The sequence below is a fragment of the Rhinopithecus bieti genome, unplaced genomic scaffold, assembly GCF_001698545.2.
Source record: "Rhinopithecus bieti isolate Rb0 unplaced genomic scaffold, ASM169854v2 scaffold_13674, whole genome shotgun sequence".
Lineage (NCBI taxonomy): Eukaryota > Metazoa > Chordata > Mammalia > Primates > Cercopithecidae > Rhinopithecus > Rhinopithecus bieti.
In genome coordinates, this window is record NW_016807649.1 from 353,319 (window position 1) to 375,338 (window position 22,020).

General features: G+C 37.2%; 1 protein-coding gene across 1 annotated transcript in view; it reads right to left on the reverse strand.

Annotated features, from left to right (window-relative positions):
- The window catches only part of MBD2 (methyl-CpG binding domain protein 2), a 69,428-nt gene that overhangs the window by 24,408 nt on the left and 23,000 nt on the right, over positions 1-22,020 (reverse strand). The window contains exon 4 of the mRNA XM_017882981.1: positions 8,732-8,869. Within this exon, the coding sequence (XP_017738470.1) occupies positions 8,732-8,869 (138 nt within the window). The remainder of the gene's footprint in view (positions 1-8,731; positions 8,870-22,020) is intronic.

A 22,020-nucleotide genomic window follows, 5' to 3' on the forward strand; every position in this document is an offset into this window, starting at 1 on the left:
AGAGCATGACGACAGAGAAAGAGAACTATGTAGTCACCTATCCTTGGGGAAAGCAAAGAAATAATGGTTAAAATTAACAAAGACGTAGCCTAATAAGTATATTAATTAGAAATATGAAGAGAATTATAAAGAGATATGATAAGAATTAAGAATAAAACTTTCTGGCACAGACTAGAAGACTTAACTGGAGTAGTAAACTACTGTTTTGAGGAGTAGTTTTTAAAAACACTATTCAATTTTTTTCATCTGTATTCCTACGTTACTTAGAGAAATAAAAAAATTTCACAGATCCTTCCACATGACAGTTTTCATGTTTTAAAATGAACTAGAAAATACATGATAATTATTGGTAACTATGAACCAACAGCCTAGTATGCATTCCTTAATTTTTTCTTTTTTCTGTTTCTTTTTTTTTTTTTTTTTTTTTGAGACAGGGTGTCACTCTGGAGTGCAGTGCCCTGATCTCAGCTCACTGCAACTACTGCCTCCTGGGTTCAAGCAATTCTCATGCCTCAGCCTCCCAAGCTGCGACTACAGGCGTGCGCCACTATGCCTGGCTAATTTTGGCATTTTTAGTAGAGATGGGTTTTCACCATGTTGGCCAGGCTGGTTTCAAACTCCTGGCCTCAAGAAATCTGCCTGCCTCAGCCTCCCAAAGTGCTGGGATTACAGATGTTGAGCCACTGCATACTGCATCTAGCCTCATTCCTTAATTTTTAAAAATTCACATATAATGTTTCCATTGCAATTCTTCCCTCCATAAAGACTGACCATATCTCCAGACTCTCTTGGACTCCAGCCCATCATCTTTTACTAGCTCATCATGCAACAATTACTTTAAGACTATAAATTTTCAGGCCAGGTGCGGTGGCTCAAGCCTGTAATCCTGGCACTTTGGGAGGCCGAGGCGGGCGGATCACGAGGTCAGGAGTTTGAGACCAGCCTGGCCAATACGGTGAAACCCTGTCTCTACTAAAAACACAAAAATAGCCGGGCGTGGTGGTGGGCGCCTGTAATCCCAGCTACTCAGGAGGCTGAGGCAGGAGAATTGCTTGAACCCAGGAGGCAGAGGTTGTATTGAGTCAGAGATCGCGCTGTTGCACTCCAACCTGGGCGACAGAGTGAGACTCCGACTCAGAAAAAAAAAAAAAAGAGTATAAATTTTCTACTACTCAAATTCATATTTTATTATTTTTAAAAAATATTGAGCTACCCTTTATTATGTCCATATTTCTGTCAATGACATCATTCTCACACTTTATTCTAAGATTCTTCATATAGGCAGAGCTGATAAGTCATTAAATTTTGTCAATTTTTTATTTTTATTTTTTTGAGACAGAGTCTCGCTCTGTCGCCAGGCTGGAGTGCAGCGGTGCGATCTCGGCTCACTGCAACCTCTGCCTCCCAGGTTCAAACAATTCTCTGCCTCAGCCTTCCAAGTAGCTGAGATTACAGGCACCTGCCACCATGCCCAGCTAATTTTTTTTTTTTTTTGTATTTTTAGTAGAGACAGGGTTTCACCATCTTGGCCAGGCTGGTCTTGAACTCCTGACCATGTGATCCACCCGCCTCGGCCTCCCAAAGTGCTGGGATTACAGGCTCGAGCCACCATGCTCAGCCATCAATTATTTTATGAGCAGCATAAAACAGACCCTTATCACTTATGCCCTAACTTCCTGTAAGAGTTTCTTCAATGATCTCCTAACCCTGTCAGTCCTCATACTACATACAATTGACAGACTTCTGTCTAGAATGTTCCCGCCATACTTCTCTGCTTTTGAAGACTACATGCTCTCTCACTCTTCTGGTGTTTTTTTCATTGCACTTAACACAACATGATACATTATCTATACATGTATTTGTCTGACTCACTTCCTATCCTCACACTAGATGGAAAATTCCACAACAGCGGGGACTTTGTCTTGTTCACTGCAGTATCCCACTGCTTAGAAAAGTACAAGTTGAAGCCTCAATAAATAATTTTTAAATGAATGAATAATTTAATTCACTAATTCAACAAATTTACATATTAGGCACTTATATAACAGAGAAATTGTGGATGAAGCAATGAATAACCTAATACACTTGTGATCAGAAAAGAAGAAAGAAGAAACACTAAGGAAGGTCTCTAAATCCAAACTTGGTAAATCAGGGGTTTTCTGAACAGAAGAAGTGACTTCTATGTTCTTGATGTCACTTGAGAGATGAGTAAGAAACAGCCAGCTGAAGGATGGAAAGGAAACTGCATGAAATCTGATCAAGGTATGCAAGGGTCAGGGGTAGTGAATGAATAGCATATGCAAAAACCTGAAAAATGTTCCATATGATTTGAGTGTAGAACAAGAGAAGGTGAGGCCAAAGAGGTAAGCAAAAGGGCTTGGCAGTCATGTTGAAGAGTTCTGAATTTACCCTAAAAGCTACCAGAAAGCACTGAAGGGTTTTCAGCAGTATAACACTATGAACACTATCAGACCATCACCCAGAGGAACACCTGGCTGCAATATGAAGAGAAAAGTAAGGGAACAAGACAAGAAGTACTGGTACCCAGGAGTTCAAGACCACCCTGGGCAACATAGTGAAATCCCATCTCTATGAAAAACACAAAATTAGCCAGGCATGGTGGTGTGCACCTGTGGTCCCGGCTATTCAGGAGGCTGAGGTGGGAGCATCACTTGAGCCCAGGAGATTGAAGCTGCAATGAGCCATGATTGCACCACTGCACTCCAGCCTGGGTAGCTAAGCAAGACCCTGTCTCCAAAAACAAAAACAAACAAACAAACAAAAGACAAAAAGCAGAGAGATGAGAGATGAGATGAAATGAATGATAGTTACCTAGTCTCAGAATGGAGTAAGAGAACATTCAGGAGGTAGGATCAATAGGACTTGCTGGCTACATAGACGCTTGGAGTGAAAGATAGGAAGAGTCAAGGGTGATGCTCAGGTTTCCAGCTTAGGCAGCCAAGTGGACAGTGGTCCTTTCACTGAGATAAAGCACATCCAATAAAAGGCAGATTTGATCAGATGACAAAGGAGTTCACAGAGATAAAGCGATAGATTACAGGTGCTGGTGAGACTTCCAAGTGAACAATGTTAGTTAAATGACTGAAGCTCAGGATGAAGATATAAATTTGGGAATCATTAACATATGGATGATAACTGAAGCCATGGGAATGAGTGAAATCACCCATGGAGGGTTTACATACAAAAAGGAATGCATAGAATTCCCTGGGGAACCTCAACATTTTAAAAGACAGATAGAGAAAGAAGAACCTAAGAAGGGGATTGAGTAAAAAAAGTATGGAGGAAAACCAAGAAAGTGCAGAGTCAAAGAATGAAAGCGAATGTTTCAGAAAGAGGGGTAGTCATATTGTTTAATGTTAAAGCAGGGCAAGAAATTTAAAGACAGCAACTTGTCCATTCAGTTTAACAAGGAACATCAGCAATCCTGATAAGAACAGTTTCAGTGAGAACAAAAGCTATTATTTCAGAGATATAAACATACAAGTAAGAGGTAAAGCAGATAGTAAACACACACACAATGCCAAGAAGTTTGACTTTAACGAGAAAAGAAAGAGAACAAACGCTAAAAGGGGAGCAGTGAGGTGGATAATTTTTTTAAGATGGGGTGGATTTGAATACATTTAAATGCTTTGGGAAGAAGCCAGTTTAGAGACAGGTTGAAGATAAAAGGTAAGTGACATATTCTATTGGATGGGGTCTCTGAGAAGGAAGGAGGAAGTGTATCTGCAGAGTACACGTGTTGGAATTAGCTTTAGGCCACCAGGAGATACCTTTAAGTTCAGTTCTGATGGGTAATATAAAAGCTACTCCCTAGTTTAAAAAGCTCTAAACGTTTCTTATGTTTAAAATTTAACACAAATGCCTCAGTCTACTTAACTTTATATTTATATTTATTGAAATAAATATAAATTTAAAATAAAATACTCTTTTAAATTACTGAATTACTCCCCCCCCACCCCGCAAAAAAAAAAAAAAAAAAACTAGTAATAGTCAGAGCTATAGAAAGGAGTCCCCAACCCCCAGGCCACAGACAGGTAGCGGTCTGTGGCCTGTTAGGAGCTGGGCAGCACAGCAGGAGCAGGAGGTAAGCATTACCGCCTGGGCTCCACCTCCTGTCCAATCAGAGGCAGCATTAAATTCTCATGGGGCACGAACCCTATTGTGATCTGCGCATGTGAAGGATCTAGGTTGCATGCTCCTTATAAAAATCTAATGCCCAATGATCTGAAGTGGAATGGTTTCATCCCAAAACCATCCCCTCCCCTCACCTGGTCCATGGAAAAATTGTCTTCCACAAAACCAGTCCCTGGTGCCAAAAAGGTTGGGGACTGCTGCTACAGAAGGTAAGCTGAAACTGGAAAGTATATAACTTCTTGATAGTCTTTTAATTTGGTACAACCCCTTGGAATCAATTTGCTGGTATGTATCAAAAATGTAAACATTCACACTAATTATATTTCTGGGAATCCAGCCCAAGGAAACATTATAAAATATTGTTACACAACATTTTTTACATTTTAAAAATATGTCCAGCATATGTTTCATGCCTTTTCTAAAGATTTCCTCAAGCCTCCTAGCAACAGTAACCTCACTTTTCTTAAACACCTATAGCACTTGCTTGTACTAGTCTACTATTCCTTTGGCACTTTGTATATGGCATCTTCCCAACAGTACCCAGAGAAATATTTTTAAGTGTTATAGGACACATCGTCTATTTTCTCTGCTGAGGCAGTCAATTTTTTTGTCCAGAGCAAAGGAGTATATCCACCATGAGACTGTGTGCTTTAACTTATCTGTTTGTCAATCATTAAGAACATTATAATGAGACTATACTAGAAATAACTGTTAGAGATTAGAAACAAGAAAATGTTGCTAGAATGCCTGAAATAGTAACCCTCTGGGTTTTAGCAATTGAAAGTTGAACTATTTCATACACTTTTCATACACAGTGACTTTAAACGGCACATTTAAAAAATTTATCTTCAACCAGGAAAGTTTCTTCTAATACATTTTAAAACATTCCTTCTAAAAGAAAAGGCTGGCTTCTAGAGAAGTAGGTAAAGGAAAGTTTCATATCTTTGCAAGGGGAATTGGCAAAATGAAATAAAAGGAAAAAAAAATCTAAGATCAAGTGAAAGATTCAAATCTGCTTCTTTACTGTTAAACAATTACTCTTACAAAAAAGTGAATATTCTGTAAGAAATGTAATTAATATTCAAAGACTGTCAAAAACACAAAAGCCTTTTATCCCTCTATAATCTAATAATTAAAAGGAAGAAGTAATAGTTCAAAGATGAAGCTTCTTAGGTTTGACGCTAAAAGAGAAAAAGAAGGAATCAAGAGACCAGATAGTATCAAAGATGACAGCAGCAAAGAAATAAGAAACAGAAATGGTAGTTCTTCATATTATAAAGGGGGTAAACTAGGAAAGGCATTGTTACCAGCAAAAATTACAACTCAATTACACTAAAAAGATCTTGAGATGTGTTTTATGCATCTAACTGAATAAGGATATTTCAGTGATTACTGTTTGGGATAATAGTCTGGTAATTGGCAGAGTTCCCTCCTCCCCACTACAGGGGTCTTTTTAATCTAAAGAAAAGACAAGCAATCATCAAATACACTGATGCTATATACAAAGATGGCTGGCTACTACCCTATTATAACTAGATTTTACAAATTCCATCACTACTTTATAATTTTAATTATAAGTAGAAATCACTGAATTCTGTTTAATGCTTTTCTTTACATACCCTAATTTGCACTTTTAAAGTTAAGGCATTTTCAAGGAATCAATACATTAAAAATTCATAATTTATACATTTTATAGAATTCAAATTAGGCTGCCATATAAATGACCTGGGCATAGGATGTTGGTTATAAAAGACAGAATTATTATTTTTAATGATTGCTTCTCATCTAAATTAAACATTTCAGATCTTTTCGCAGTAAAGCCTAGTTAATATTCAGAAGCCTAATCCTAGTTATAGGCTTCAAAATTCAACACTTTAAAAGGAATTACAATATCATTATCTTGAACATCATATTAAAAGAATGTGATATAAAGAATAAAAACATTTATATCTATGGGAACCTCAAAATAGAAACCTCATTTTCTAATTCGTTTACGCTATGATAAAATAACTTCTCCAATTGGAATATTTGGCAATTTATATTACCAACCGAATTCAATGAATCTAAGTAATGGGTAGCAAAATTGGAAGAATCATTTTTGCCTATGTATATTTTGCCAACGATCTCCTCAATTACAATAGCTGATTAGCAGTCATCTGCCATATGTATATCAAAATAGAATTAAAACCAACATGTTTCCTTTACTAACAAACTGAATCTAAACTGCTAAACTGGAAAACTTGGGATAACAGATCATGATTTTTAAAACATTAATATGAAAATTGTCTTTTTACTATTTTCCCATATTCTGCCCAGTGCACAGTCCTATTGGTGAGACAGTGGTCAAATATTACCTCACTTCTTACACTGAAGATAAAGAAAGAGGAAAGACAACTAATGTCTTAGCACAATCAAAAGCATCCAGCAAAAATTGTCAGGTACCATAAGGATAAAGTAAAAAACAGCCAAAGCTTTTGGAGAAGTGGCCTGCTAAATAATTTTAAACACTTCCTGTCTATGCAAGCTAAAAGGAAGATTAAACCCTCAAAAGATCTGGGTTGAAATGACATAAGTTTTTTGGGGAGAGATGGAGGAGATGGAACTTAGGTTTTTGGACACATACCTTTCATTTGAGAATAATCTCATACACCATAATAAAAGAAGGAAAACTTAAAACTATTCAACATACCAAAGAACAAGGAGCAACTAGTCTGGTTATTTCAACTTTAAAACTGTAAGTTACCAGTATCTCTATAGCCAGATAAACACCCAGTAAAAAATTACCAGAGTTTTTTAAAACTGTGACTGAATTTAGGTGCAGAAAATAATTAAATTACTGTTAAAATGGACAGAATTTGCTAATCAGTTGATCTTTAAATAAAACATTTGGGTTTATAGACTATATTGAGAATGATTTGGCAAAGAAAAGATGAGGATCAAATCTATTAAATACTATCTAATCTCATAAAGAACTCAAATTTCCAACGTGGAATGATATTATTAATTAAAGATTACATTCCACCTTTTTTATCTTTCAGAATTTTTGAAGCAAATCTGTTTTACCCAATTACATACTTTCAAAATTTTCCATTAATAAATATCTTTGTGGGGAAATGATTTTAAATCACCAAAAGTCAAAGGACAAGATGTTCAAGACTTTAGATAGTATCTGAGAAAGAATACAACCAGGGAATGGCTTTATCAAGGTGGACAAAGTTCAGAATGCCAGAATTCCTTCCCTGTTGTAATGAATATACTGCAACTTCCTGTGGTTTTGTGACTATCACTGGGTGTGGTAGTAAAACAGAAGGGAAAAGCCTCACACAGAAAGCTGAATGGCCCAAAGAAAACCTAAGTGGTGACAAGAGCCTAAAGGCACATGCAGGTACGCATCTTTTATGTTGGATGTGATACACTTACATGGCCCCTGTTGAATCTCTTGGGGACCAACAGTAAAGCAAGTTTAGAACTTCAAATCTTGAGACATCTATAGCAAGATGCTGATCCAATGTGGCTCCAAATATCTTCTGTTTTCCTGGCTCACCTGAAGAGGAAAAAACACTACAGAGGATGTGGGAACTGAATTTCTTTATGTAGTTTCTTCTAGAGCAACTGTCTGAAAGTTTTGGCCCAATCCTTTATGAAGTCTGGAGATGAGACACTTGAAGGACTAGTGAAAAACAAAATTCAAATGAAAAGGTGGAGTGAGACATCTAAAAGGGGAATACGAGAGCAAAAGATAACCGTCGTAGGTAAATCAGTGTTTCTAATCCTTAGCTGGACTCAGGTGGGAGGAGGCAGAGAAAGGAGAGAAAAAAACGCACAGATGTTTCTCCCTCCACTCCCTCACCCCAATTGCTACTAAAAATTCATGAACTACCTAGGCTTTTTGACCACAATTAGGGAGTGAATAAGCAAGGTTACGTGGAAGGTTTAAGCATTTTGTCCAGTCTCCCTCCCCGGGCTATATGGCATTAATAGGCAGCAGGGAGGCCTTTCAGGTAATGCTTTTTTTCTAAGAAAAGATTCTAGTGGAATACAGCTTGAAGCAATAAAGAAAGAGAAAATAAATTGAATTTATACAAAATGGAAGTCACAGGACAATATACCAGATTGACAAAGTTTATCTAATTCTGTTTTCAAAAGGGGTGGGACAGATTTCACAAAATAAGAAATCAGAATAAAAAGTAGTCTTAGCTTCCAAATAATAGAAAATATTTTTAAACTAAGCAACACAAACTACATGCTTCATTCTTCTATGAAATACTATCCTTGGAAAGATAATCTTTAAAAAACTAAGATTAGCAGAACCAAGTCTGATGTATATTACCACACGAAAAGCATAAAAATTTAGTCCATATTATGAATTAGATTCATTCTTAATTAACTTCTTAAATATTTTCTTAAAATATTTTACCTAAATTTTGCATACTCCAGCATTCATGTAATAGCCTAAGACATAAAACAATTTTTCTTTCCAAATACACTCCATTTTAGCCAGAATTTATTTGAATTATGTCTGGTAAAATACCAGCATTTTCTGAAAATAAGATTGGAGAAAGAATTAGATCCTTACCTGACGTGGCTGTTCATTCATTCGTTGAGGGTCTGATTTCACTTTATTACTAGGATGATTTGTGACTTTGGTTACCGGTTGTTTGAAAATTGATGCTGTTTGTCTGATTGGCAATGTTGTATTCAAGTCTGGTTTACCCTGTGAATATAAATTTATTTTTATTTAAAATTATATAAACACAAGCAGACGACTTCTTACAAATTCAATATCTATTACTTTAAATCAAATTATTCCAAACTTCTCAGTCTATCGCAGCATTTTGAATACTCTAAAGTACATTTTAAGCACCTAATACGTGACACATGTATGACGTTTCCTCAAAATAAATGAAAAACTTTTTGTAGACTTTTTTTTTTCTTTTGAGACGGAGTCTCGGTCTGTCGCCCATGCTGGAGTGCGGCCCACTGCAAGCTCCGCCTCCCGGGTTTACTTACGCCATTCTCCTGCCTCAGCCTCCCCAGTGGCTGGAACTACAGGCGCCCGCCACCAGCCCAGCTAATTTTTTGTATTTTTAGTAGAGACGGGGTTTCACCGTATCAGCCAGATGGTCTCTATCTCCTGACCTCGTGATCCGCCCGCCTCAGCCTCCCAAAGCGCTGGGATTACAAGCATGAGCCACCGCGCCTGGCCAGCTTTTGTGTATTTTAAGTGTAAGAAAATTCTCTCCCTAAATTTCGTATCTGATTAGCAAGGTACTAGTGACTTTAAATGAACAAATATGTTTAAGGTTGGTTTATACAAAAAAAAAAAAAAAAAAAAAAAAAAAAAAAAAGAACTTGGGCTTTTGTTTGTTTGTTTAGGGACAGGGTCTCACTCTGTTGCCCAGACTGGAGCCCAGTGGCATGATCGTGGCTCACGGCAGCCTCGACCTCCTGGGCTCAAGCAATCCTCCCACCTCAGCCTCCCAAGTAGATGGGACTATAGGCACGTGCCACCGCACACCAGGCTAAGTTTTTGTATTTTTTTTGTAGAGATGGGGTCTCCCTACATTGCCAGGATGATCTCAAACTCCTGGACTCAAGCAATCTGCAGTCCTCAGCCTCCCAAAGTGCTGGGATTACAGGTGTGAGCCACCACACCTGGCCAAGAACTTTAAGGATAACAATCAGGATAGCAACCATTTCTACATTCTGAGAATGGAGGGAAATATTGGCATACTTGGGCATTCAAATATAAACAACCTGATCAGCAATTAGGAGGCCAGACTTACATAAAACCACATAAATTAACCTTTTATATAAAAATAGGTAAGTAGAAATGGTAGTTCTAATTCCAGCAAACAGAACTCAATTTAGAAAAATGTGATGTTCCTTATTTTTAATATACAGTAGGTCTTTGAATAATGTCGTTTTGTTCAATGTCATTTTGTTATAACAATGATGAGAAAAAAATAATCCATTCCCAGCCTAAGCCCATCTGTGTGACGCTGGCATGTTCTCCCCAGGTCTGTTTGAGTTTTCTCTGTGTACTCCTGTTTCCTCCCACATCCCAAAGATGAGTGCGCTTTAGGTTCAGTGGTGCATCCATATGGTCCCAGGCTGAGGGAGCGTGAGTGCAACCTGTGATGGGAAGGGGTCCTGTCCAGGGTAGGGTACCAGGGACCCCGAGTTGCTGGGAGAGGCTCTGGCCACCCACGACCCTGAACTGGAATCAATGGGTGAATAATAATCTTGTTTATATTAATCTTTCTTAAATGTGTGGAGAGCTCACATTAATTTCAATGTTTATCATTAGAAGTGTTTTGGTCTTTATTCAGAAGTTTGGGATGTTTTGTGACCAGAAATATGCCACAGGAACTTAATTTTTGTTTATATCAATTAGCCTAGAGTAAACGTTTCATTACACATCATATGGCTAAAAGTCAGTTTCCGAGAACCTATCAACAACATTAAGTGAGGACTTACTGAATATTATATTTAATACTTTTAAAGGAGACTTAACACTGAAGCTTCGTAAAGCCACATAACTTATTTACCTAGTTTTAATCAATCAATCAATAAAATCTAAGATGTGTTCCAATGAGGTCAAAATGTGACCAGAATTGCTATTAAGTTAATTTGCAATATTCTTAACAAGAAAGAAAAGGGAAAAAACACAATTACTGTTTTCTGAGATTCTGGCAAAAAAGATGAAGTTACGTGTACCTGAAAACAAAATACATCTGATATATTTTTGATATTTACAGGATATTTGATGAACTTTACCACTACCCCACATAGAAACTGTAATGTCAACTTCCATGCTCCAAAACAGGGGTTCTCAAACCTGAGCATGCATCAGAATCACCCAGAGGGCTTGTTAAAACACGGATGACTGAGTCTCACCCCTGGCACTGGGCTTTCGGCAGGTCTGAGATAGGGCCTAGAATATGTATTTCTATTAAGCTCTCAGGTGTTATTGATGCTGCTATGCCGGGGACCACACCTGGAGAAGCACAGCTCTACAACAAAGATTGCAACTTGATCACAGGTGGATCAAGTCCAACCCAGAGATGAGTGTTCATTTTTTAGTGCCTTTAATAAATTAAGTCAGCACCTAAAAATCTAGAGTTTTCATATAAAATCCAGAATTCTAGCTTCTCTTAAAAACTGAAAGATCTAGAAATACCGGACTTGATTTGGCAACAATAGGCTGTGACTGGTTAGAAATGGCTGTCCAGTAGTGGCCTCAGGGTCTCCTGTTGCAACATTCCTCAACAACTCATATTTGCATTACCTGTCTGGGCCCTGTAGGCACTGAGTTTGTGACCTCTACTTGAAGAACATCAGCATGCCTAGAAAGATAAGCCTCACAATAATCTGACAACTATTACAATTACAGTATCCTTTAGATCCACTATTAAATGTGTCCTCACTTCTACACCTCCCCACACAACACAGCCCTCCTCTTTGTTTATATTGGGCAATCCTGTCATTACTTTATCTCATTTTTCCCCCAGTGTCTCCACTTACCTTTAAAAGATATACTCATCTTACATGACTCTAACAGTATTATTTCTAAGGTATTTAGCTTTAACTTTATGGATTGTCAAAAAATATATAAAATGTACAAATTTGGCTGACAAGCTGCAAAGTAACCACTTAGGTTGCCAACTCTACAAAGTGTGAGGCTCAGGAGTATGCATTTTAAATGCTCTCCTGGTCATTCTGTGATGCAAAGAAAGTTTGAACACCTCTGATTTATGACATCTAGACTATTTGGAGGCCCTAAAGTCATCCAACCTATTAATGACAACAGGCAATATTCAGTCCTTAAGCAGCTTCACACATAAATGCTTAGAGGGCACTTCTTGTCACTAATTAGGTATAATCAGTATGTATCACTAAATGATACCTTGTTTGGCTTTTAATGTTTTTGTTTTTGAGACGGAGTCTCGCTCTGTCACCAGGCTGGAGTGCGGTGGCGTGATCTTGGTTCACTGCAACCTCCATCTCCTGGGTTCAAGCGATTCTCCTGCCTCAGCCTTCTGAGTAGCTGGGACTACAGGCACACACCACCACACCCAGCTAATTTTTGTATTTTTAGTAGAGACAGGGTTTTACCATGTTGGCCAGCATGGTCTCGATCTCTTGACCTCGTGATCTGCTTGCCTCAGCCTCCCAAAATGCTGGGATTACAGATGCAAGCCACTGTGCCTGGACTTTGTTCTTAATAAAGAATGATATACTCTGCTGGTATTAGAACAAAGGTGGCATCACGTGTCTACTTAGTAGACACACAGAAGTATTTGCAACTGTCTGCATGAGTAAACATATTCAAACCTCTGAGATTCTCATTGTTACCAAGGATGACTGGAGGCAGCAGGAACTACTCTAAACTGTTTTAAACTATGAATCCTGAATCCATGAAGACTGAAAGGAAGCATGGAATATGTCAAACTATTGATGCTATTGATGCTACACTGTTAAGATGGACGTTTTTCCATTCACTTATGTTTCTGTGCAATAAAAAAAATTAAAAGAAAAGCCTGGCTAAAATACTTAAGATACACAACTAACTTCCATTGTCTAATGAGACAGTTCATTCCCCCACTGGTACAGAATGAGACATTATTCAAAATATGCTGCATTATTCTTCACTCAATCTTATTTTGGTTTTTAGGATTTTTTCTCCTTTTAACTGGCCTAGAAGCTCTGACAAGAGAAAGAATGTCTTTAATTTAGTTTTCTAAAACAGTATCACATGAAGCTGAGTAATCTGTAAAGCTGGACTAACTAGTTTTCCCAGAAACCGTCAATTCTATTACCTCTATCCTGAGGACTGCCCTGAGTCACTATTAATTTATGCCCAGTTGTGTGTCTGAGTTTTTCTACAGTTTAGTTTAGAATCTAAAGGACCAATCTACCATCAACTTTGGAGTTAAAAGCCAGACACTTTTTTATGGGACAAGATTAAAGCTTTTATGTATACGCAATCTTCTTATAACTTCAATATAAGACAAAGTGAAGCAGAAATTCTTTGTTACAAAATTAAACTGGCAAACACATTCTAATATCAGAACTAAGTTTCCAACTTTTGAAAATCTATGTACAGACTAGTCCTCAAATCAAAATGTAATAAATTTTATAATGTGTATATTAGGCTGAAAGTATTGTTCTTGAGGATCTATTTTATCCCCCTAGTTGCAGGGAGGAACATAAAATAAATCTTTATTTTAAAATTTTACTTCCTCTTTCCAATAAGTATCTGAGATATATCATTTGTACATTCCCAAAGGACAAAATACACAAAATTAATCTTTAAAACAGAAAATCAAGGACAAGGAAAAAACAGATATCCGTTTGAAAAGATCAGTAGTGATACTACAGCTGAACATCAAATGTGGATCTGAATTTTCAAGGGGCCTGGGCAGAGAGAGAAACATTCAATTACACAGATATCATGGTCAGAAAGGAGGACGCATACCAAGTAATGAGGAAAACAAAAAATGTCCAGGTATTAAATCTAGAAGAAAATCGATAAAGGCAATAAACTTCACAACAAATATTAAGCAGATTTCAAATGTTTTTTCTTTTTTAGTGACTTTCCATAAAAACCAAGAACATAAGACAAAATTATTGGCACCTAGGGCCTAATTATTGTATAACCTTCCAGTGATCTCACGTGATTAAGGATACAAGAGAATAAAGAGGCAAATGAAGAACATGTATCATAAGCCAGTGGTTGTCAATTAATTTTGTATTTCTACCCCTTATGAGAAATTTGAAAATATACATATACCCCACCTGCATTTTAAAGTCAGGAAGAATATTTCATATTTTAATGTAATCAGTTGCAAAGGATGCACTTACCAGAAGTAATTTAAATGCTGTTACATGTAACAGAATCTAAATGTACCCACCATTACCTAGTTATATATGAACAAACTCTTCAATGGTTATAAATTTTCATTCCCTTTGCTCTTTGAATAATTCCATTTCCAAAGTTATTTCCTATTTTAAACTTGATAATCTTTCACTGATCATTTATATATCATGAAATTATTTCACTTTCTGTGACCATAAAGCTTAGTGATAAAACAACAAATTTCTTCCGGTTTATTACAATTATTAGTATATATATGACCAAAATAAAGTATTACAATTTTAGTACATAATTATATATATAAAATTTATTTTGTGGGTGTGTATATATATATGTAGCTTAATGAAAATAATTTTTTAAAGAATTTTATATTCTCAAGTGTGTATTACTAATTGCTAGAATGGGACAAGCTATAGCATCAATTCTATTCCTAGTCTCCCTTTTTCATAAATGTAGCACTGAGAAATGTTGTTCACATAAATGAGTAGATAGAATGAATTTTATTCCAAGTCATTCAAATTCTCTGAACTCTTTTTGAGTTATATGATAGAATGTAACAGTGAACCATCAAAAAAATTAAAAAAAATCAGTCAACATCTACATAAAGTCCTCTAAATTTTTCTGAAAGCAAATAATTGTGCTTGTGGAAAGAACTGACTGTTCCTGAGTCATTCGTGTTCTCAATCCAGTATCTCATACTGTCCCTTTATGATATCAAACATTTTGTACCATGGTAATATTGCATATAAGTGAGAAGTATGCTGTTCTGTAAAATGGGAGGTTGACTATAAAGGAGAATTACAGAAAAAAATAATGTGTACTTCTATCACAGGTTACATTCTCAGATCAATTGAAGGAAAGAGTGTATATGGAATTTAAAGATATCAAAATGGATTCCTTTAAAGCCATCGATGTCTATGAATATCATGTAAAGCCTCCACACAGCATAGTTTGAACACCAGGGACTTACACTATACAATACTGTAAACACCACTTTTTTCCAGTATGACTTTGAAACAAAGCTTTATGACAGTTCAAATTGTACATATTCTAGGGTCCAAGTCTAGCTCATTTTATCTTTAAAATTAACACAAATTTTGCACTTTACTTTAAACATTAGCCATGTTTACGGTAAAAATGTTGCTCTACCTACCCAAAACGTTCAAAAAAAACTGACACTTCCAAGTATTATTCAAGTGTCATTTTAATTCTGTGGTTTTTGCATACACCACACACTCCCCCAAAAGATACTCCAATTTGAGAAGCAGAGACTGTATCTCTAAGGTCAGTTTCCTCATCTGTAAATGAGAATAATAATAGCTACTGCATAAGATTCTTATAAAAATCAAATGAGATAATGCATATTATGCTGCTGCTGCTACAAATGCAGCTTTCATTGAGTTGATCATTGAACAAATATTGAGTGCCTACTATGTGCCAGGCACTGACTGGACCATCTATATATAGTCATTTAAAAAAAGAAAGAAATTCAGCCCTTAGTAAAACAAGTTTATAGCTTATAATATAGTCATGTTGGTACAAATTCTAAATAAATAGCAGTTATTTCTTTAACCCAAACAGGTTATTTAACATGCTATTAAAATTTAGAAATTTAACCTGTTAAAGTTTTCCCAGAAATAAAGGTATCCCCTGGTTCAAACAAAGGTGTGCCTGAGTGATACCTTTAGGTCAAATTACGGCTATTCTCAAAAAGTAATTGGCGATTTGCTCGAGAATATATACAGTAGTCCATAGTTAATGTCTTTCCACAAAATCAAATGCCAACAATGGGAAGTGCCTTACAATTCTTCATAAGTTTTTAATATAATTCACATACCATAAAACTCATCATTTTAAAATGTACAATTTAGTGGTTTCTAGTATATTCACTAATTTATGCAACTTCATAGGTTTTTACAAAAAGTAAAGAAAAAATTATCTGGTACCCATGATGTTTATGCAGAAAATCCACTTAGTCTAATATCCTGTGTGGGGAACAAGATTTTTTTAAAGGAGATCAATGGCATATTAAAATATTAATAGGATGGATGGACTACACTTTGAGCTCATTAAAAAGGACTACACCTGTTCACAGAAGAATGATTACAATTCATCAATGAAACAAGTTTTGAAGAGTTTTGCTTGAAAAATAACTTACTGGAGCTTTAGTTAATGTAAGGTCATTAACAGACATCACCAAAAATGCCAGTTTCAACCAGATATCCTAGAACAGTCCTACTCAAACTCAGATAGTTATTATATGGAATTAATCATCTCCTTTACTTCTCAGTTGGCATTAGCTATGTACACATCCTTGGGAGAATGATGGAAATAGTGACACAAATGGTTTTCTGTAGGGCGTAATTCTATTGCCAACCTGGAGCCTACAAGTTAGCTTAACTCTTCAGAACCTACAAAAGTTCTGTTAACACCTGGGCATACTAAACAAAGCTTGTTAAAGCCATATCATGGACAACTCTGTCTCCAAATCTACCTTCATGATTATCACTATAGCCTCTCAAAAAGTTCTATCACACTCAGACACATTTGAAGCACAAGTTTATAATAAAGCTAGTATCATACTGAACAAATCATTCTCATCAGCAAGCCCATTTGCTAACATGGGTAACATTCTTCTGTTCACTCTTTGCTTCCTAGCAATCTCTATCCAATCAATATCTACATGACTCAAATTAGCCAAAAGGATGGACCAGTACTATTATTAATAGCTAATAATCTGATTATCTTCATTAGCTAAAGAATATCAGCTAAATATCCTTTATGTATTAACTTACATTATTAAATATTAAATAACTTACATTAAATATTAAAAATATTTCTGTATATGAGAAAAATTAGCTCTTTGAACAAGAGAACATGAATTAGTTCTACTGTCTTTTGCTACATCTTACCCTTTCTTCCTTTATTCATTCATTAAACCAGTACTGTCCAAGTCACCATCATCCCCACCTGGACAAATACAACAGCTTCCTAACTGGCCTCCAACTTTCACTTCTGTATCTCTATGTTTTCCACACATAGTCAAAGCAGTCATATTTCTCCCTATATAAAACCCTCAGACAGCATTCTATACTATTCCTTATGCTGGCTGGCACAGCCCTATTACCAGGCTTGCCTACTTTAATGTCACCTAGTAATACTCCTCCACTCACTAAGCTCCAGCAAACCTGGCCTTTTTGTCTTCACATGATGAGTGCATCCTTCCTTAGAGAATTGACACTGGCTACTCCCTCTACGGGGAAAGCGTCTCCTTCTGGTTTTTGTACAGAACCTCAAATGTTGAATATTTAAAATTGATTTTATTTATTCACATAAATTATTTCCCTAAAGTGACCTCAGTAAGTGGCACCTCTGTCTACTCACTTAATCTAAAAACCAAGAACTCACCCTTAAGTAGTCTTTTTCTGTTATGCTCTACACACAACTCATCAGCAAAACCAGTCAATTCTATTTTCAAAAGAGATTTAGAATCTGTCCACTTCTATCTCCACGGGCACATGTCTAGAGCATCATCATTATCATCATCAGCAGCAGCAGTAGCAGCAGCATCCTACAACAGCTACTTGCTCCTCACTTCCACTTCTGATTTCAGCATCCAATTAGTAGAAACCTATATTCAACAGTGGCCCGCACTTATCCCTTGGAGGGACTTTAGGGCCTAGAAACGCTAGACTCATCACCTACGACCTATTCATTCCCCTTCCCTGTCCCCAACTTTATCTACAGAGACCAGAAAAAACTCCGTTGAGCAAGACTTTAATAACTGACAAACAGGGTATCAGTATCTTTGGCAACAATTTTACTTTCTCCATAGGTCAGGAATGCTGTGGAATAAATGAAGTCTTTATTTTCAGTTTGGATGGAGGAATCCTAGGAAGGTAGAAGCCAAGAGGCAGTTCTTACCACACTATAGGCCCTACCAGGAGCTGGTCATCAGAAGGGTCCTATCACAGGGCTCTGATTGTAGTGAACTGGCCATGAAGTACCTCAGGCAGAAGTCAGTCAGTCCAGTACGGCATTACTTCAGTAACTGCAAAATCCATAGTCAAGCAAATGCCTATTCTGAGCTGCAGCAAGTGACCTGGCTCTTCACCTGCTCCCTCACATCTTCTGCCAAGCTCCTTCTCCTGCTTTTAAAAAAGTGGTTTTCAGTTACAGATTCCATTGAGAATTTGAGGAAAATAAACTCTCTCTTGGAGAGAAATGTACACAAGGCTGGATACTGTGGCTCACGCCTGTAATCATAGCACTTTGGAAGCCAAGGCAGGTGGATCGCTTGAGGTCAGGAGTTTGAGACCAGCCTATGCAATATGGTGAAATCCTGTCACCACAAAAAATACAAAACGTCAGCCAGGAGTAGTGGCCTGCACCTGTAGTCCCAGCTACTCAGGAGGCTGAGATAGGAGGATCACCTGAACCCAGGAGGTCAAGGCTGAGTGAGCTGTGATCGCACCACTGCACTTCCCCCTGGGCAAGAAAGTGAGACCCTGTCTCAACAATAAAACGTACACACACAAAAATTGCACACAATTCAAAGGTTCCTGGAGGTCTTTCTGAGGCATGGTCACCCAGATTAGAAACCTCTCTGCCTATTGGTTCCTTCCAAGCTGACCTCTTTAAACCTTTAAAGGAAAAATAACCATAACATTCTCTGATCATGCATTCTCTTCTGAATATTGTCTTCTCTCTTCCACTTCTCATTCAAGTTTCTTAACAGTAGTCCAACCATTTTGTGGAAAGGGTAAAATGCATGTATGTGTAGAGCATATAAGCTCTAGACAGACATACAAAAAGCCTCATTAACAAGTTTCCTCTAAAGAAGAGGACTGGGACTGAGAGACAGGAGAGAGGGAGACATTTTTCACTGAGTATCCTTTTCACTATGTGCCCAAATCACTTAACCAAATAATAAAATTTTAAAACATCTGAAAGAACAAGCACATTGTGTTTCTAGTCTCTCATTTCCCAGAAACTTTCTGGAATTCTAAATAGGACTTATCCTTTCTATCCATTGAAACTGGTAAAGTCACCAGTTGCTTCATAATTTAGAAATCCAATGGCTAGACAAGTCTTTATCCTCCCTAATCTCTAACAAAAGTCTTGTTTTCCAGGCTGTTGTAACACTACATTCTCTTGATTCTCCTATTTCTTTTCTGGAAGGTCCTCTTACTCTCCACAAGATTCATTTATTCATTTAATCCATGGGCCTACAGAGTGACAAGATACACTTCGTTTGTCCTTATTTTGGGCATTATCAATGGCAAAAACACTGTCAAAGGAGTTTTCAAAGTGTGATCTGAGAATTCCTGGGGGTCTCCAAGATCATTTTGGAAGTCCAAGAAACAAAACTATTTTAACTCGATCTTCCCCACTCCACCCCCAAAACTTGCCCTCATTCCCCTATCCCCTGACTCCCTGCCCCAAGTGACCAAAGCCAGAATTGTTGCAGGCATCAATTCTCTTTCTGTAACCATCAGGTACTTCTATCTAATTTCTCGAGTCTCACCTTTCCATACTTCCTGCCACAGGATTAATTCAGGCCATCTTTATTTTTCTAGACTACAACAGCCCAACTATTCTCCCTACTTCTAGTTTCATCCCTTCCCAAATCCAGTCTCCATACTGCGCCCCATTCTATATACCCAAATCTGATTCTTATCATCACCACTAAGTTTCTCAAACTACACAGAAATTGCCACCAAGATAGATGAGCTCTCCACAAAATTTTTTATTATTGTTGAGGATAATTAAAACAAGTACATTCTAGATCATGTGACTGAGAACCTAGCATACAGCCATATACCTATCCAAGTGTGTGTTTATACTCACAATAACATACTACCACCTTAAACCAAGATCATTCATAAGAAATAAACAATAGCAGACTTAACACACAACTGATTCCACTCAAGAGAATATGATGTTCTTTATTTTCAAATGTATCCAATTTGGGTGAATAGAGAAATGTGATGAAAGAACTGAGCCTTTCCAAGATACTTGTAGTACTGTCAAGCAAAACTAAAAAAATAATTTGTTCCATACCATATTCATATTGTAAGCAATTTATAAAATATGTCATATGTCACATTAAATTAATGTTAGGGAACTTGAATTTTATTAGTTTTGTAGATTTAATTTATAAAACATTTGATGTTAAGACGTAGAAACACAAATTCAGTATGTTTATACATCTAAAACACTAAAATAAACTTCCAGTGACAAACCAAGCTACTTGAAGTTCTCTAAACATATCTTGCACTTAGAATCTCTGTATTCTTCTTTATCCAATCCTAGAGTGTCTCCAATTAAATTTTAGTATCATCTTGCCTCTCCTCCCAGTTCCCTGCTAAAAATGTTGACAGTCACATCTATGAAACCCTGCAACATCTCCTCTTTGAAAAACCAAACATAAATGCCTAAACAATATTTAGCTTTTGAAGCAAAGGTTTGGTTTCTGTTTGCATACTGAGAGGCAAAGCTCTGGAGCCATGCTGTTTGACAGTGACCAGGTACATCTGGCTATTTAATTTTAAAGTAAAACTAAAAATTGAGTTATTCAGTCAGACTAGCCACATGTCAAGCACTCAGCAGTCACCTGTGGCTGAAAAGAGTCCCGTCATCACAGAATGTTCCCCTGGATATGCTGCTCTGTAACTTTTCCCTTTAAGATCTGAGAAACCTGCTCATGACTTCAAATATAAACTGTGCCGATGACTTCCAAATCTTTCTCTAGTCTTTTTCCATTAACCTAATGGAATATCTTCAGTAACCTTCATGATATTTCAGCAATGTCAGTTGAAGAGATGGAGGTGGTGGTTGGAAATAATTATGGCAGTCAAGAAAATCAGTAAGGTAATGTAATCAAGAATGGAATCGATTTTCAGGGTAAGGTTAAGATTGAGTTTGAGATATCTGAAATAGGTACTGCAAAAATAGTAGTAGAGACTACAAACAATGCCCCCTTCACCCTACTCTCCCATCCTGAAAGAATTAAAAACCACTCTGCAGAGTTCGTAAAAAGATATCTTTCTGGCCGGGCATGGTGGCTCACACCTGTAATCCCAGCACTTTGGCAGGCCGAGGCAGGTGGATCATGAGGTCAGGAATGGAGACCATCCTGGTTAACACGGTGAAACCCTGTCTCTACTAAAAATACAAAAAATTAGCCGGGAGTGGTGGCGGGCACCTGTAGTCCCAGCTACTCGGAAGGCTGAGGCAGGAGAATGGTGTGAACCTGGGAGGCAGAGCTTACAGTGAACAAGAGGGTGCCACTGCACTTCAGCCTGAGCGACAGAGCGAGACTCCGTCTCAAAAAAAAAAAAGACATCTTTCCAATCACGCCTAAAGATATTATTCATCACCAGTAATTCACCTCTGATGTGGAATATGTTAAAATCATAGCTTATCATTACTTAAATTATAATTTGGCCTGTTTCAAAGTTTATTTTGTCAATTAAAGCTCTAATTCTTTCAAGATAAGAGTTTAAAAAACAGAACATGCTGGGCATGGTGTCTCACGCCTGTAATCCCAGCACTTTGGGAGGCCGAGATGGGCAGATCACCTGAGGTCAGGAGTTCGAGACCAGCCTGGCCAATATTACAAAACCCCATCTCTACTAAAAATACAAAAATTAGCCGGGCGTGGTGGTTGGTGCCTGTAATCCCAGCTACTCGGGAGGCTGAGGAAGAATCGCTTGAACTTGGGAGGCAGAGGTTGCAGTGAGCAGAAATCATGCCATTGCACTCCAGCCTGGGCAACAGAGCGAGACTCTGTCTCAAAACAAAACAAAACAAAGACAACAATGTACTGAAGCCAGATTTACAACCACTCTTACCTCAGATTTCTATTAATTACTTTAAAGCTCTTAGCTTTACACTGTACTATCATAATAAAGACATAGTACAGTTATTACTTAACTAGCCACAAATACACTTTCTGCTTTATAGAGCTACTTAATATGTTG